Source organism: Diabrotica undecimpunctata, chromosome 5 (genome assembly GCF_040954645.1).
Source record: "Diabrotica undecimpunctata isolate CICGRU chromosome 5, icDiaUnde3, whole genome shotgun sequence".
Classification (NCBI taxonomy): Eukaryota; Metazoa; Arthropoda; class Insecta; order Coleoptera; family Chrysomelidae; genus Diabrotica; species Diabrotica undecimpunctata.
Window position 1 is genome coordinate 96,930,901 of NC_092807.1, and position 15,998 is coordinate 96,946,898.

General features: G+C 32.3%; 1 protein-coding gene across 1 annotated transcript in view; it reads right to left on the reverse strand.

The window, feature by feature from the left end:
- Positions 1–15,998, reverse strand: part of LOC140442379 (probable chitinase 10) — a 163,102-nt gene that overhangs the window by 77,906 nt on the left and 69,198 nt on the right. The window contains exons 17-20 of the mRNA XM_072533453.1: positions 14,408–14,462; positions 7,718–7,790; positions 5,649–5,848; positions 350–556 (exon numbers count right to left, since the gene is read on the reverse strand). Of these exons, the coding sequence (XP_072389554.1) occupies positions 350–556; positions 5,649–5,848; positions 7,718–7,790; positions 14,408–14,462 (535 nt within the window). The remainder of the gene's footprint in view (positions 1–349; positions 557–5,648; positions 5,849–7,717; positions 7,791–14,407; positions 14,463–15,998) is intronic.

Here is a 15,998-nt window from a genome sequence, read left to right on the forward strand (position 1 = left end):
TAGCATATATGGTAGTCAAACTGATATTCAACGATCGATAATGATTATGGGACTAAAAGGAGAAGAAAAAACAAGCTACTGTAAAATTAAAATATTTGTATTAATGCTATCCAATTATAATAGATAAAACGAAATATAGACCAAAAAAATGTTAACGGGAGCAAACTCATTGTAAAAGGAAGAAAATACCTACAATACAAATTAAAGGAAAAATAATTTACGGGTAATATGAAGTCGGGAACTTGAAAGAGGTGAGATTTTCAGGGTACAAAACGGTCTATCACGATTTTCAGGAAAACTACAAGTTCAATAGAAAACTAAACACAATAAAGTTTGTAAATTTACTTACTTGGTTGACATATGGGTTTGGGAAAGTCCCAAGCGCCATCATTACAGTAAAGAACATTTTTACCTCCTGGTGGTATTTCATAATATGCGTTGCAAGTATAAGTTAAATATGTGCCATTAATGGCTTTATCACAAGGTACTTTGTTGAAATACATATCTATACATTCTACTGTAGTAGTTGCCGTTGAATAAAATGGAGGACATAATTCTAGAAATTAAAAGAATTGGTTAATTGTACAATTTAAAAATATTAATCTGGATATATGAAGGGAGCGTGAAATGAAAAGGAGAGGGAAAAGAAAAATGAGAGTCCAAAAAAGCGACAAAGATGAGGTTTGGAAAGTATTTAGTGCTCATTTAAATATTTTGTTTTAAAGATAACAGGTATAGTTATTTATTTTAATCACTTATTTCATTAATTGGAGTCTTGAGATGCTACGTATTCTCTACCTTTTTATATGGAGTGTTAAAGCCTAGGCAGTTAAGGATACAACTAAAAAGAGATTTGCAAGCTTTGAGATGTGGTGTTATCAAAGAATGTGGAAAATATCATGGACACAATACGTAACAAACACGACAATATTAAGAAAGATAAAAAAAAAGAAATACTAAACACTATAAAGTGGAGAAAAATGGGCTACTTTGGTCACATACAAAAAAATGAAATATATGAGTTGATGCGATTGGCTATACAAGGAAAAGTGGAAAGAAAAGAGGACCGGGGAGACGACGTAAGTGCTGGTTGAAAAATTGAAAGTGGTGGAGTGGAAAAACAACAATAGAACACTTCAGAACTGCTACAGACACAGTAAAAGGGCCGTGCTGATCGTCAATGTTGTAAAATTTTTTTATATAATTAAAATATTAATTATTTTTATTCCTTTTACCCCCGTGATGATACGCTCATGTTCAGTTTACCATCTTCAAAATTTTATTTTAATTGTAAATTTAGATTTGGTTAATTTTTGTTATCTTTTGTGTTTTTTATAATTTTTATTCATTTTTTTTTTGCTGTAATATCTCGAGATACGCCAAAACTTTATTTGTGCATGATTGTATTATATATCTTTGAAAAGGTATTTTCTAATTATATTACTGCTTATTTTTATATGTATCCCCTCATTTCATAGTTGATGGTGTATTTTTATCTTGTGTGTACATTCATCTACCGATATCATTTTGTCGTTGTCGACAATCGAATATATTGTTTTGTTTTATGAATGAATTTTATTTGTCGATTCCTAACAAGTTTCCTGATATAACCATAACTTTGAATATTTACTTATTATATTAAATTATTATTATACTTTCGACCAGAAGAAAGATCAGGCTGATTAAGTTTCGTAGGTAAGTAGGTATAATACCTAATATACTTATTATTTGTTTATGCAGAGTGTTAACCAAATTTATTTAATAATTAACTGTTGATATCTTTTCTTGGGTTTGATCTCTGAACCTAAATATTTTTCCTTATCTCTTTTCTTTTCTAAGGTTTCTTAATTTTCTCCTTAAACCCTTAAAAATTAAGTGGCGCCCTGTTCCTATCTTATCTAATCTGTGATAATTTAACCCACCTATCTTTTTTTTTATTTCTGTATCTTTTCTAATATCTCCTATCGTATCTTTACTTATTTCGTCCGTTGGACCCATTCCTGGTTCCAAAAGCTAGTTTCGAACCCACGACTCGCTCTCCACCAATCATCTGGCTGCCGTCCGCAGTGTCTCCATTGGTGACCTTTCTAGCACCATCCAAAAAAGGTTTCCGAGGTTACAATGTCCTTAAAGGATAGGGCACACGAAGAAGATTTTATTAATTATCTTCTATTAATTTCCCACGGTAAAATTGGTTATATTAATATTTTTTTATCAAACCTGAGAACCACATAGGAAAACCCACACGTCTGTGGGAAAATCAATAATTTACCCCAAAACGCATGAGTTAACTGCTTCAAAGATTAAGAATTATCTAATTTATTACGTCTCCCAAAAAGGGTCCCAAAAATTTGTAAATTTAACACGATCAAAATACATAAATAGAATTGCATCCATTGGCGAGTATATATCAACTGAGTCAGATGAGCATCTACACTTAAGAGCGTCGAAATATAATTACTTATTTACCGTACGCGATACACAATGCGAGATTCGACGCTGTTCTTCTTAGATGATATCTATAACATTCAAAAAAGATAAGTGCATTTGTTTTGTCTTGATAATAATTTCTGAGTTATGCCAATCTATTTTTTTCCTATTTACAAGCATATAAATTTAATTTTTACGCCTTTGAGTAATTAACTAGCAAACAGATGATATTGCCTATTGTTTAGTAATATTATTATTAATCGATAGTATGTCGTATGGCTATTTTGTTTCTTATTTCTTTTACCAGTTTGAGATTGAAAAATAAGTTATACATTACAAAAAACTATTGTGAATATGCTTTTAATTTTACATTTTATTTAAAAGTTAGTTTATATTTAACTGCTATGCTAGATTGGACAAACCATAAAGTGCATTAACGACTGCATGATGAGGTGAGTTTATAATTGGGTTTTTTTAGGGGTAGGGATTGTGATTTGTGATATGACGTCAGCAATAGGAACAAATTGTAATCTTTTGGGAATATTCAGTATTGAGATATTGAGGTATTCACTTTTGCAACATCTCAAGTAGTACTTTAGACGTACAGGGATCACATTGCTTAATCTATGGATCCTTTAATCCCAATATCAGTCGAAAGCGCTTCGATAAGCTTAGTTTTAAAGTCTGTGAAGACAAACGATGTTGGGTTATTATTGGAACGGCCAATTATTTGACCAGCTTTGTTAAATGGAAAATGAGTTTCGGATAGGTTATCTTCAATGTATTTTTTGGGAGAGCTTTTTTTCTACGTCGGCAATACCTGACGTTACGACACCGTTACCTCATCTGCAGGCTTCTTCTTCTTCTTCACGTGCCATCTCCGCGACGGAGGTTGGCAATCATCATGGCTATTCTGATCTTAAATGCTGCTGCTCTGAATAGTTCGCATCCGTACCATTCCCTCAAGTTACGCAACCATTAGATTCTTCTTCTTCCTACACTTCTCTTGCCCTGGATTTTCCCTTGTATAATCAATTGAAGTAGCTTGTATCTCTCGTTACGCATAACATGCCCCAGGTATTGCAGCTTTCGTGTCTTGATGGTTTCCAATACTTGCATTCTTTTGTTGATTCTTCTCATGACTTCGTTGTTTGTTACATGCTCGGTCCATGCTATCTTCAGGATTCTTCTATACACCCACATTTCAAATGCTTCCAACTTTTTAGCAGTCGACGCGTTAAGTGTCCATGCTTCTATCCCATAAAGCAGAGTCGAGAAAATATAACACCTTGCCAGCCTAAGTCTCAAGTCCAATTTTAGTTCTCTTGCACAAAGTACCTTTCTCATTTTATTGAAGTTTGTACGTGCTTTCTCTATTCGAACTTTGATTTCTTTGGAGTAATCGTTTATGTGATTAATTATTGTGTAAAGATAGTGGTAGTTTTCAACTTGTTCTAAAGCACTACCGTTAATTGTCAGGCTTTCACCATTATTTTGGGTTTTTGATATCCTCATAAATTTGGTTTTCTTGGTGTTTATTGATAATCCATATACTTCTCCATACTCAACTATCTTGTTCATTAGCTTTTGGAGGTCTTGGAGGTTGTCTGTTATTATGATAGTATCGTCCGCATATCTAATGTTGTTAATTGGTGTTCCATTGATCTTGATTCCTGCTGTTTCTCCCTCAAGAGCTCTTTTCATAATTTCTTCAGAGTATGCATTGAATAGTAGTGGTGACAATCTGCAGGCTACGGAGATTTTTCTATTTTGAACAGTCTAGCGAAGTTTTGCCTGAGAGTTATGATTTTCTATAGTTACGATCTTGGTTGCATTTTGGAAAGTAAATACTTTCAAAAATTCGATGTTTAAAAAAAAGTCGTTGGTTGATAGGATTTAACATAATTTACCTTGCTGACCAATACTAGGAGAGACGTTTTCGATTCTATATTATTGGATAGGATGTTTGTAGTAGGTTGCATTCTGTGAATTTTGGGTATTGAAGAAGATTGTTTGGTTATGGTTTGATCAGGGGAGGGCGGACTTATTCGTCTGTGTGGTGCAGGTGGATTTTTAATGGTGTAGGTTGCTTGTTATGAAGGATAGTTGAGGGGTTGTTGATGCATTTGGAGATGACTATATTACTGTTTTCTGTGCAGTATCTGAGATGTTTTAATAGTACTCCGATATCTGGGATGAGTTCAGAAGTGAACAGGATTGCATATTGTTCGCCACATTGGACTTAGTAGTATCGCATGTTTTCTAGGAGGTTGTGGAATTTGATGTTTTTGGAAAGCTTTTTTTGATTAGAGAATGTTTTTGTGATATGAGCAATGTAGTAATTATGAGGATAGTCATGTGTGTCGAGTTCGTCTTGTGGTTTAGGATTTAAGCTGAAATTATTTAGGCGAAAGGAATTTGGAAAATTAGGAAACAGATGTTAGTTTTGATGATTTTCTAGATGTTCGACACATCTAAAGTTGTTGTGATTATCGTGGCCACCACCTCTTAAACATTTTGGATGGGTTTGTGTATTATTTCCATGTACTGTGGTGGGTACACGAAAAAATCTCGAGGTAGTGGTTAGGCTGTCATTACCAGGTTGTTAATACGTTTGGGAAGGTTCGGATGGTGGGGAGGTTTGGGGTACTGAAGGTAAGGAAGTTTGGGGTTGATTTCTGCTAGTTGCATTTTCCTGGGTTTGGGTGCTGTTGAGCACCTAGTGATCATCTTCCGTGCTCTTACATACACCTAGGTCTTAGAAGTCTGTCAACCGTGCTGGATGCCCTGAGCGTCCACTGCACTTTTGGTATGTACCTGATGCAAGCATCAGCCCTGTACAGCATGGAGTGTTGGTAGACTTTCTTCGCCTTTGTACTCTTACACACTTAGGATTCGAAAATAATCCAAGAACCGGCTAGTTCCCTGCGCGTGTTGAATTACAGACTATATGAACATAAACATTTTTACTATCTTCACTTAAACAGTTCCGTAACTCGTTATCTGAAATATTCTAGGTTAAATTTGAAACTGGAACTAAGACCTCTATAACGAGTTAAAGTGTACTGAATTAACTATCAGCATTGAGAATGGGCGTTTAAATTAAAGGCATAATTAATTACAAATATACTGAATATTTACTTTTCACCTTACTGAATTTTTAGTAATTTTTAGAAGGCTTAAATCTCTATAAAGGATAAAATCATTAAGAAACTTACTTTTACAGGTCACTGAATTTATTTCGTCGTCCCAATTTGCGGTACAAGTAGTGAATTGAATATTGGGAAATAATTGGTAGCCTTCGTGGCATTCCAACTTTATAAGTACGTTAACGTCTACCTGATCACCTGGTTTAACATCCACTCCAAATACTAACATCCTTCCATTTTTTAATTGTGGCGGAAGAGTACAGTTAAAACTAAAAAGACGAATACCATTTAATATCAAACTATATTTTGAAGATTTAGTTATACAGTAGGTAAAAGTTAAAAAATTCTTTGACACTATAAGTATGTTAGACTTATAAAGTTATTTTATATATAGAGCACTGTTTAAGTGCTTTTCCTTGGCTCTTGATCTTAATATATTTGCTTAAGTTGTTCTTTTATCTATCTTTTATCTGTTTGGCTACTTTTGTTAACGGAGTACTCATATTTGTTTTCAAGTCTGATAATTTTTAAATCTGGAAAATTTATGGATTGATTCTGTTTGGTTTCTCTTGTAAATTCAATATGACTATGAAGTGAATTAATGTAAAATACAAATTGGTAACGTACATATACAGATATGATATCTACAAAAAAAGCGAAACACATAAAAAAGAAAGGAATAACAGCAGCTCTAAAAACAAACCACAACTTAAGCAAATATATTTAGAACAAGAGCCAATCTTACCGTCAGACATTCTAGTAAGTTTCGATATCGTTTCACTCTTTATAAACATTTTTATATACGAAACTCTAAAAACATTCTAAAAATTAAATACAGTACCCCGCAAGACCACTTATCTCTCATTTAACATTATATGTCTAACACTTATTCCATATTCCAAAATTAATTCTACAGACAAATAAATGGTGCTCCAATGGGATCCCCTCTATCTCCAGTAATTGCCAATATCTTTATGGAAGACTTCGAGAACCGAGCACTATCTACATCAATGCTCAAACACACATATTGGCTACGATATTTGACGTCTCTACGATTCTTTGGTGTCTTTCCAATGGTATACATCCTAGTATCCAGTTCACGATGGCTATAGAAGCTTATTCATTTCTACCGTTTCTCGACGTTATCATAAAGAAAAATCAATTCTTTGGTTTTCTTCACTTTGTTTATCGAAAACAAACATTTCTCTTATCTCAAGAGAAAAAAAGCGGAAAACCGAACGTGCTGAAACTCCAGAAGGTTGGGATAACCTCATTTTACAAGCAAGAGCAAAACCATCTCTTTTTAGGCTTATCAAAGTAGATGGTTCAATGCTTTTTGATATAAAAAGTGCAATTGACAATTTTTTTTTAATATCTAAAACCAGCTATTAACATAAAAAGATTTTCTTCTTTAGATGCATTCTTCGTAAAGATAGCTATAGCAGTCTAAGGCGTTTATCACTTGTAGCATTAAAAATACCAATAAAAAACGAAATAAACTTGCACCACGCATATTGTCTACCAGAACACACTAAGAAGACAAAACTGAATATTCTAGAAGAGCTTATTCCTCTTTTACATGACCACAGCAAGAGAACATTTTATGAAGACGCTAAAAAGCCAGACGACCATAAACAGCCATATGACCATACGACATGACCGTTTTGGATAACACGGGATCGCTTATACTGATCAAAGTAGTGGCAGCGAAGACTGAGCAAGTTGATGGTAGTAGTAAAGATAGATTTTAATATTTTAATGTTTGTCAGTGTTTATATTTTGTTTTTAGTCTTTACATTCAAGACCCTTGTTCATTTTTTTTAAAAACCTCACTTGTTTATGTGTTTCGTATTCTTGAAAAAAAAATCATGAGTGATATAAAATAAAATAAATATCAGTTTTCAAAGCTACAATTGCTATTTGTGGAGAAGATTTTTCTTTAAAACGTCTTCTAAGTCTTTAGCTATTCGTTTTGTAGTTTAATACATTGATATGTTTGATAGTAGATTAAGCTTTTTGTGAGAATTTTACTTTTTTTTTAAATTTTTCTCAAGATAAGACTGAAAAGAGATGATAGATAAAAAAATTAATAAAACAATGGAGAATACAATTTAGCAACGTAGTATTTCATTTTTTACCTGCTTTGTTGCCGCTGTCTGACAGTAGCACTGGTAGAATTTGAAGTCCTTTCAAATTTTGCTGTTGTTAAACCTAAAAACATATTATTTTTAACTAAATTAGATATTAAAAGTAGTAATAAGAAAGTACGTAAAAAATTATATATAATTTACGTATTGATTATAAACTAATTTTAGTTTATACTAAATAGAAAGAAAAAAACTGCTGCATTGGTGGAAGGGGGACGCATGAGTAGAGAAGTAGTTGAGGAATCACTTCTATCGTCAGTGCTTGTATCAATCCAGGAAAGGAGTGTTTTAATGCCTGTAAGCCTGTCACTCCACCACCAATTGAAGTAAAAATATTATCCGCAGACTCGGTTTGGAACAGAATAGACAAGTTAACGACAAAGGCCAGAAAAAGAAATAGAGGAGATTTTTATTAGGACAGCGACCTACTTCTTCTTCTTCTTATTCCTTTATATAAACAATTTGGCTGATTTGTTGGCCGGTTGTTGCCTATGTAGAAGAGTGTCACTCCATCTCTTGCTATTTTAACGACTTTTGTGTCTGCCAGTCGTCTATTGATATGATTATTTTATTTTTTTTACTTACTCCACTTTATACCCTGTATATTACATTTTGTTCTAATCTCGTCATTCCTTATTTCATCTCCAAGTTTCCTGTAATTCTTATGAATGTTCTCATTTCTGCTGTTTCCAATACTGTCTGTGTTTTGACTGTGTCGGGTCTTGTTTCTATCGCGTACTTCATGATTGGTCTTATACTGGCCTTCTAAATTCTTGATTTCATCTTACGGTTAAAGTGTTGGATAGGCCATATAGTTTTATTAAGGCAACCTAATAATCTCTTAGCTCTTTGTACTTGAACTCCTTATTTTTCAACATATCCATAGCTACTCAGTATAATTTCTGAGTATTTTATTTCTTCTTCTTCTTCTGCTAATGCCTATCCTCTATGATGTTGGCTACCACAATGGCCCTTCGTATTTTATTACCAGCTGTTCGAAATAGGTCTGTGGTGGTTATACCTGTCCACTGTCTCAAATTCTTAAGCCAGGATATTCGGCGGCGTCCTGGTCCTCTATTTCCTTCTATTTTCCCTTTTAATAATAATAGTAAAACTCTGTATTTATTTTCATTTCTCACTATATGTCCGAAGTATGCTAACTTTCTTTCTTTAATGGATTTAAAGACTTCAGGTTCTTTTTGTAAACGTTGCATTACTGCGTCTTTAGTTATATGACATACATATGATATTCTGAGCATGCGACGATGGCACCACAACTCGAAAGACTGCGACCGTCTGCAAGACGCATCAGTGAGTGTCCATGCCTGATCCATACATAAGAACAGAAAACACATAACAATTAAGGATTTTGAGTCGGAGATGTAAGTTCAAGGTTAAATTGCAGAGAACTTTCTTCATCTGTTGGAAGGCACTCCTTGCTTTTTCGATCCTACATTTAATCTCGTATGAGTGATCTCAGCTGTTTGTGATGTTGCATCCTAGGTATGTTATTTTTTTCTGTAGTATCCAATACCTCATTGTCTGCCATAAACTTTGCATCTGTATCTTGGTTTTGTCGTACTCCTCTTTATATTGGGACTTCATCGGATAATTGATTGTCTACTCGAATCTTGGCTACTTGTTTCCTATAGAGATTGGCTATTCTTCTTATATCCTTGTCATCGATGTTTGCGATTCCCACAGTTTCAATAAGCCTCTCATGCTGTACTTTGTCAAATGCCTTTTCGAAGTCAACGAAACAGGCAAAGCCATCTGTATTAACATCTCTTGCTCGTTGTATCAGTACTTGTATGCTAAAAAGTGCTTCTCTTGTGCCAAGACCGCTGCGAAATCCAAATTCAATACCCTCCAATTTCTTGTATATTTCGAGCATGGATGAAGTTTAAGAATATTTTGAGTGAGTGGTTCATGAGGCTAACGATTCGGTGTTCTTCACATTTCTTAGTATTTGCTTTTTTTGGCAGTGTTATAAATATGGACATGTACCAATCTTTTGGTAAAGTTCTTGTTTCATATATACGGTTAAATAATTCTGTCATAATGTCAAGTTGATTATCTTCTATCAATTTCAATACCTCAGCATATATTCCATCAGGTCCTGGCGCTTTGTTGTTTTTTAGACGACTTATAGCAGATCTTACTTCTGATTCTGTTATTGTTGGTTCATTCTCGACGTTGTCATATACTTCAAGTGTTGATTGTCACTGAACAGTTCTGATATATATTTCTGCCATCTGTCCAGTTTTTCTTGCGTATTGAATTGTATGTTTTCATCTTTATCAAACAGTGCAGTATGCATTGTTGTTCTATATATTTCTGCCATTTCTTTGATCTTCCTGTGCATATTGAATATATCATGTTAAGGATCTCTATTTCTAAGCATTTCTCTAACAGCCAGGATTCTTTTGCTAATTTTATTTCTTTAAGTGCCTTTTTGTGGCGTTCCTTGTACTTTTCTGAGTATTTATTCTTAAACTCTCTTTTTTGCTCCATAAGCTCTAAAATCTTATGTGTCATCCAAGGTTGTTTTATTTGTCTCTCCTGTTTGATGTTGTATCTTGTTGTTGTTACTAATACATCTTTGATCTCGTTCCACATCGTATCTATATCTTTCCTATTATGTGTTGCAATGTCGTTAAATTTTGTGTTTATTTCTTCTTGCATTTGTTGTTTTACGTTGCTTTGTTTCAGTTTTTGTATGTCCACCGTTCTTATAACGCCCGACTTTCGAGTTTTTTTCATCCTTACTCTCAGTTCAGCAAGCAATTATGCAAGTTATGGTCGGAGTTGGTATCTGCTCCAGGATAGGTTTTTATTGAAGTAACCGTATTACGAAACCTTTTATTTATTAGAAAATAATTTATTTGATTTCTAATTACTTGTTGCGGGCTATCGGCGGGAGACCTCCAGGTATATAGCCTTCTAGCTGGTAGTTTGAATTGGCTGTTCATGATTACATTATCTGTTTCTTGACAAAATTGTATCAGTCGTTCTCTTTCATTCCGTATACCCAATCCATACTCTCCTATTATGCCTTCTACTGTACTCTTTCCAATTTTGGCAGTACAGTCTCCCATAATTATACTGACTTCTTTTTTCATATTTTTCGATGCATTCCTTAATTCTTCATAGAAATGTTCAATCTCCTGCTCTAAGCTATCCGATGTCGGTGCATAAATTTGTGAGATATTAAGGTTGTTTGATCTTGCATCTATTTTCAACAAAGCTACTCTATCCGAGATTGGGAGAAATCCTACAACCGCACCATCCCATTCTTTCCTAATAATAATTGTAACGCCATTTCTATTAGTTGTTGTGTTATCATCAGAATAGTAATACATTTTATTTCTACAATGCTAACTCTTGTACTTATTCAATACTAACTCCAGTGAAGTTTACGTCTTAATGGTTCTTTATAGTTCTAGTTTTCTAAGTTAAAATCATCATATTTAATCCTTTTGCTCTTTTTTATTAAATCTGTGAACTAGACTTTAAAGGCTATCAATATTGCGTAATAGAGAATTTTGATTTCATTGCTCCCCATTCTGTATCCTCTTCCTTTATTGACGCTCTTTATGACTTCATCTATGATTAAATTAAATAGCATAGAGCTTAGTCCCCCCCTGTCTCTTACCATTGCCTATTAAATTTACAATTTACTAATGTTTGTATTTTGAGAACGATTTCCGAAGTGGAAATTGAAACGTCAATAAACGTATTTTAACCTTTAATTGTGGCTTATTCCCATTTAAATATAAATTAATTTAAAATGCCACAAGAAAATAGCTTCAGAACAATCTTATTGTTTTGAGTGACGTTTTAAATTGTTTTCATAATCTCAAGTTCATTCCTCAAAGTCAAAAAGAAAACAGTGACAAGAAAATAGACATGTCACAACTGAAGAACCCTGAACAGAAAAAAGAAATAAGTATCAAGCTTGAGGAAGAAATAAAAACGATCGAAAACTTGGTACAAACAGACATTGAAGTAACATGGACTGCTCTAAAAACACAAATAACAAAGATACAAGAAGAAGACATCGGGTTCATAAAATACAACAAAAAACAAGAATGGATAATGCAAGAGATCATGGACCTCATGGACGTAAGACGAAAACATAAAACAAGCCCAATAGAATACAAGCGAATCAACAAATAGTCTAGGCGGGATCTGTTTTGGATTGGACATTTTCCATATGAAGCTATTTTTGTGCTGGAATCCCTTCAGGATGTGCCCAATATCGATAATCACGATATGCGCCAGTCGCAAACCCTGTGCTAAATTTTTTTATTTAACAAAATCTGAAAACAATTGAAAATTTTTCATGTTTTTGCTCCTACTTTCGTTTATAATTCGGAAAATATTGATCCTAGAGAAAAAATTATAAGAAGTTAAAAGTTTCGTTATTCAATTTTACATAATAGTTAGCTAGAAATTAAAAATTTAATGTTTATTGTTGAAAAAATAGCAATAATTGGAAAAAAAGTACAAAAAAAAGTTATTCCTTTAAATGTTTTCGACTTTCTAAACTTGACTTACAAGCTCCATATTCCGCCTAGAAAAACCTTTTAATATGTTTAAAACGTATGCTAAATTTTGTTAAGATCGGTCTGATAGGTTTTGCATAATAATTTTGCAACCCAGCCTACTGGAAAAAAATCATCGCAAATTTTCAAATTTATAGTAGGCACTAAATAAGGCCCTCAAATAGTTGTAAATTTTTTTACACATAAAGGAAGGCTCAAACTTTCAAACGCTTTTTGTAAAATTCAAATCGGTTTACTAGGAGAGCCTAGAAATTTTTTTAAAGTTTTAAACATTTTTTATATATATTAGGCTTATAAACAAATTGAATAACTCTACGAGCTTTAAACATATCAATTTCAAAATTTATACACTTAAAGAACATTAAAATCGGCGAGTTCAAAATCATGGCGCGCGCTGAAAATTGCATTATCTCGGCTTCTTGTTAACCAATTTTGCTCTTTTTTTTTTGAATCGATATCTCGGACGACAAGGATTTCAAATACCATATTTTCAAATATCATTTTTAATTGCAAATTGGGAAATTTGCAATAAACAATTGTATGTTAAACAAGTAATTGCATTTTTTCTTCATGCATTTTTTTTGAGCTTGCAATTTATACATTGAAGTAAATTGTTACTTTTAGTAAACAAATATTGTTAATAAATAATTTAAATTGTTGAAACAAAGGCGAACAAAAATTTTTTTTTTTTCATAAATAAACTCTATTTTGACTCAATCTTCAATAATTTTTGTGGACGGAGTAAGCCGAATGTACCTTTTTTTTAAAGAAGCGTTTTTTAATGTTCTTTAAGTGTATAAATTTTGAAATTGATATGTTTAAAGCTCGTAAAGTTATTCAATTTGTTTATAAGCCTAAAAAAATGTTTAAAACTTTTAAAAAATTTCTAGGCTCTCCTAGTGAATCGATTTGAATTTTACAAAAAGCGTTTGAAAGTTTGAGCCTTCCTTTATATATAAAAAAATTTGCAACTATCTGAGAGCCTTATTTAGGGCCTACTATAAATTTTAAAATTTGCGATTTTTTTCCAGTAGGCTGGATTGCAAAATTATTATGCAAAACCTATCCGACCGATCTTAACAAAATTTAGCACACGTTTTAAACATATTAAAAAGTTTTTCTACGCGGAACATGGAGCTTATAAGTCAAGTTTAGAAAGTCGAAAACATTTAAAGGAATAACTTCATTTTTTTGTACTTTTTTTCCAATTATTGCTATTTTTTCAACAATAAACATTAAATTTCCAATTTCTAGCTAACTAAATATTATGTAAAATTGAATAACGAAACTTTTAACTTCTTATAATTTTTTCTCTAGGATCAATATTTTCCGAATTATAAACGAAAATAGGAGCAAAAAAATGAGAAATTTTCAATTGTTTTCAGATTTTGTTAAATAAAAAATTTAGCACAGGGTTTGCGACTGGCGCATATCGTGATTATCGATATTGGGCACATTCTGAAGGGATTCCAGCAAAAAAATAGCTTCCTATGGAAAATGTCCATTATGGTCTGAATTTCTACAGATCCCGCCTGGTCTAAAAGTAATAATCTTGTAAATAATAAATAAGTAATAAAGTAATCTTGTCGGTAATAAAGTTACCATCGATTAGAAATTATGTGCATTTTTATTATTTCAGTTCAGAGTTATAAGGAATTATGTGTAAAATTTACCTGAAATCAAATATTTTTTTAATATGTATTATTTGGGATTAAAGCCCCCTAAAATTAATTATCTTTATTTCCAAAAATTTCGGTTTAATATTTAATATCTTAAGAGTAAACATTTTTTTAATGTTTAAATATTTTTAATTCCCATTATGTCAGAAAGATATTATTTGCAATTAATACTCTATAAAGCGTACGAAACACCAAGTAGAGTAAAAAAACAGCCAAAGAGAATATTTGGATAGATAAACATTTGAACTGAGACCACTAATACTGTTTCATCTTTCTTTGTGAGTTTAAAAATGTAATTAAAAATTTAAAGGCCAGAGAAGAAGTTGATTTAAAACTATTAATAAATATTTAACTCATGCAAAGCAGAGAAAAAACGCAAATTACCGTACATTTAAAATGTTTCCGCGTAATTATTATTTAACTGTGGAACTAACCTACAAAAATAAAACACAGTAAAACACCCTTAACTCTCATAATGTCACAATCATATCACAAAACTGTATATACTGTAATATCTTGTGTCTAACAATGTACTATATTAATGTAATTTGAAATTTCACGATATTCTTCACCTGTAATTGGGAATTCCCAAGGCTAAAGGTACAGGTTAATTTCAGTTATTTTTGTTTTTCAATACCATAACCGGTTTATAGCGATCTCGATTAAATACATAGTATGAAGATGAAAAACAATTAAATATAATTAATGTTAACTAATTCGGCTTTATATAAAATGTTTTTTTTTAAATTTCCATTTGATATTCTTGGTAACTGTCTATTTTTATTCGAATTGGGTTTACCGAAAGGAAAAAATCATATTACTGATTAATTTAAAACAGAAAATTAACAGAATTGGTAATCTCCCTCTGCATGGATTGTCACTTGGTTTCAGAGTCATATTAAAAAATTCATGTTTGCTTATACGTTACTTGACAAAGTAGTTTTTTTGGTGCATTCCAGGATGTTAGAACAAATCGCTCATCGGCGGCAATAGTGGCAAATCTCAAAAGTCCCTTAGTTGTATTGATTTTAATAATTGAATTTTAAATTCAAAAACGAACAAATCAGCTCATAAACTTAGCAGATGAGGAACAAGGTTTGCTTAATGGAAGATGATCGTGTACATATGCAATATTCGTTATTAAACAGTTTACAGAGAAAGTATTAGAAAAAATAGACACGCGTTTCTATGTTTGATCTACTTGAAGAAGCTGGATATTATAAAACAATTGAAAATGTCTATCAAAACAATAAGATGGAAGTCGGAATAGATGGACAATAAAAACAATGTTTTAGAAGATATTTTTTTTATAACTTTATCGAAACTATTAGAGTTTAGCTGTTTAATCCTTTTTGGCAAAATATTGCAATAGTTATAATTAGGACAATTTTTTTCTGAAAGACCTAATCTACAGCGATTTGTTCGTAGGTAGTGACAGTTTCGCATATTGTGAACATGGACATCTGACTGTTTTATTAAATGGGCACATTTTCTGTGAATTTTAGTTTGAACTTAAAATATTAACAGAGTACCTAGGTAGTGGCCTAATTTTGAATTTAATAAAGAAAGGTTGGCAGTGTTCTAGATAACCAACCCCTGCTAAAATCCTGACAGCTTTCTTTTGCATTCTAAAAATTTGAAGTGGAATAAAGAAAAATATGTAATTTTTAATGTTTCAAAGTTGACAACCCTTGCTAGTGGGCGAATAACAAATAATGAACTTGATAGCTTTTTCTTAAGTTGTGAGATATGAGCCGACCAGTTAACCGACCAGTATGGATATTCCCAATAGTTTCACAGTCTCTTTGTTATCTGGATCATTGTGTAAATTACTTACAGATTTAACCAAATTTTGCGTTTTATCAGAGTTAACTTTTAGTTTGTTTGCTGCAAACCATGTGCAAGTTTTAGTAGAAATTTCCTCATGAGACATTTTTAAATCATCATTATTTTTTCTTGATGTAACGTATGTCGTATCATATTTGTCTTTTCTCTGTTAGTTCCGTGTCTTCCCGTGTTTCTCCC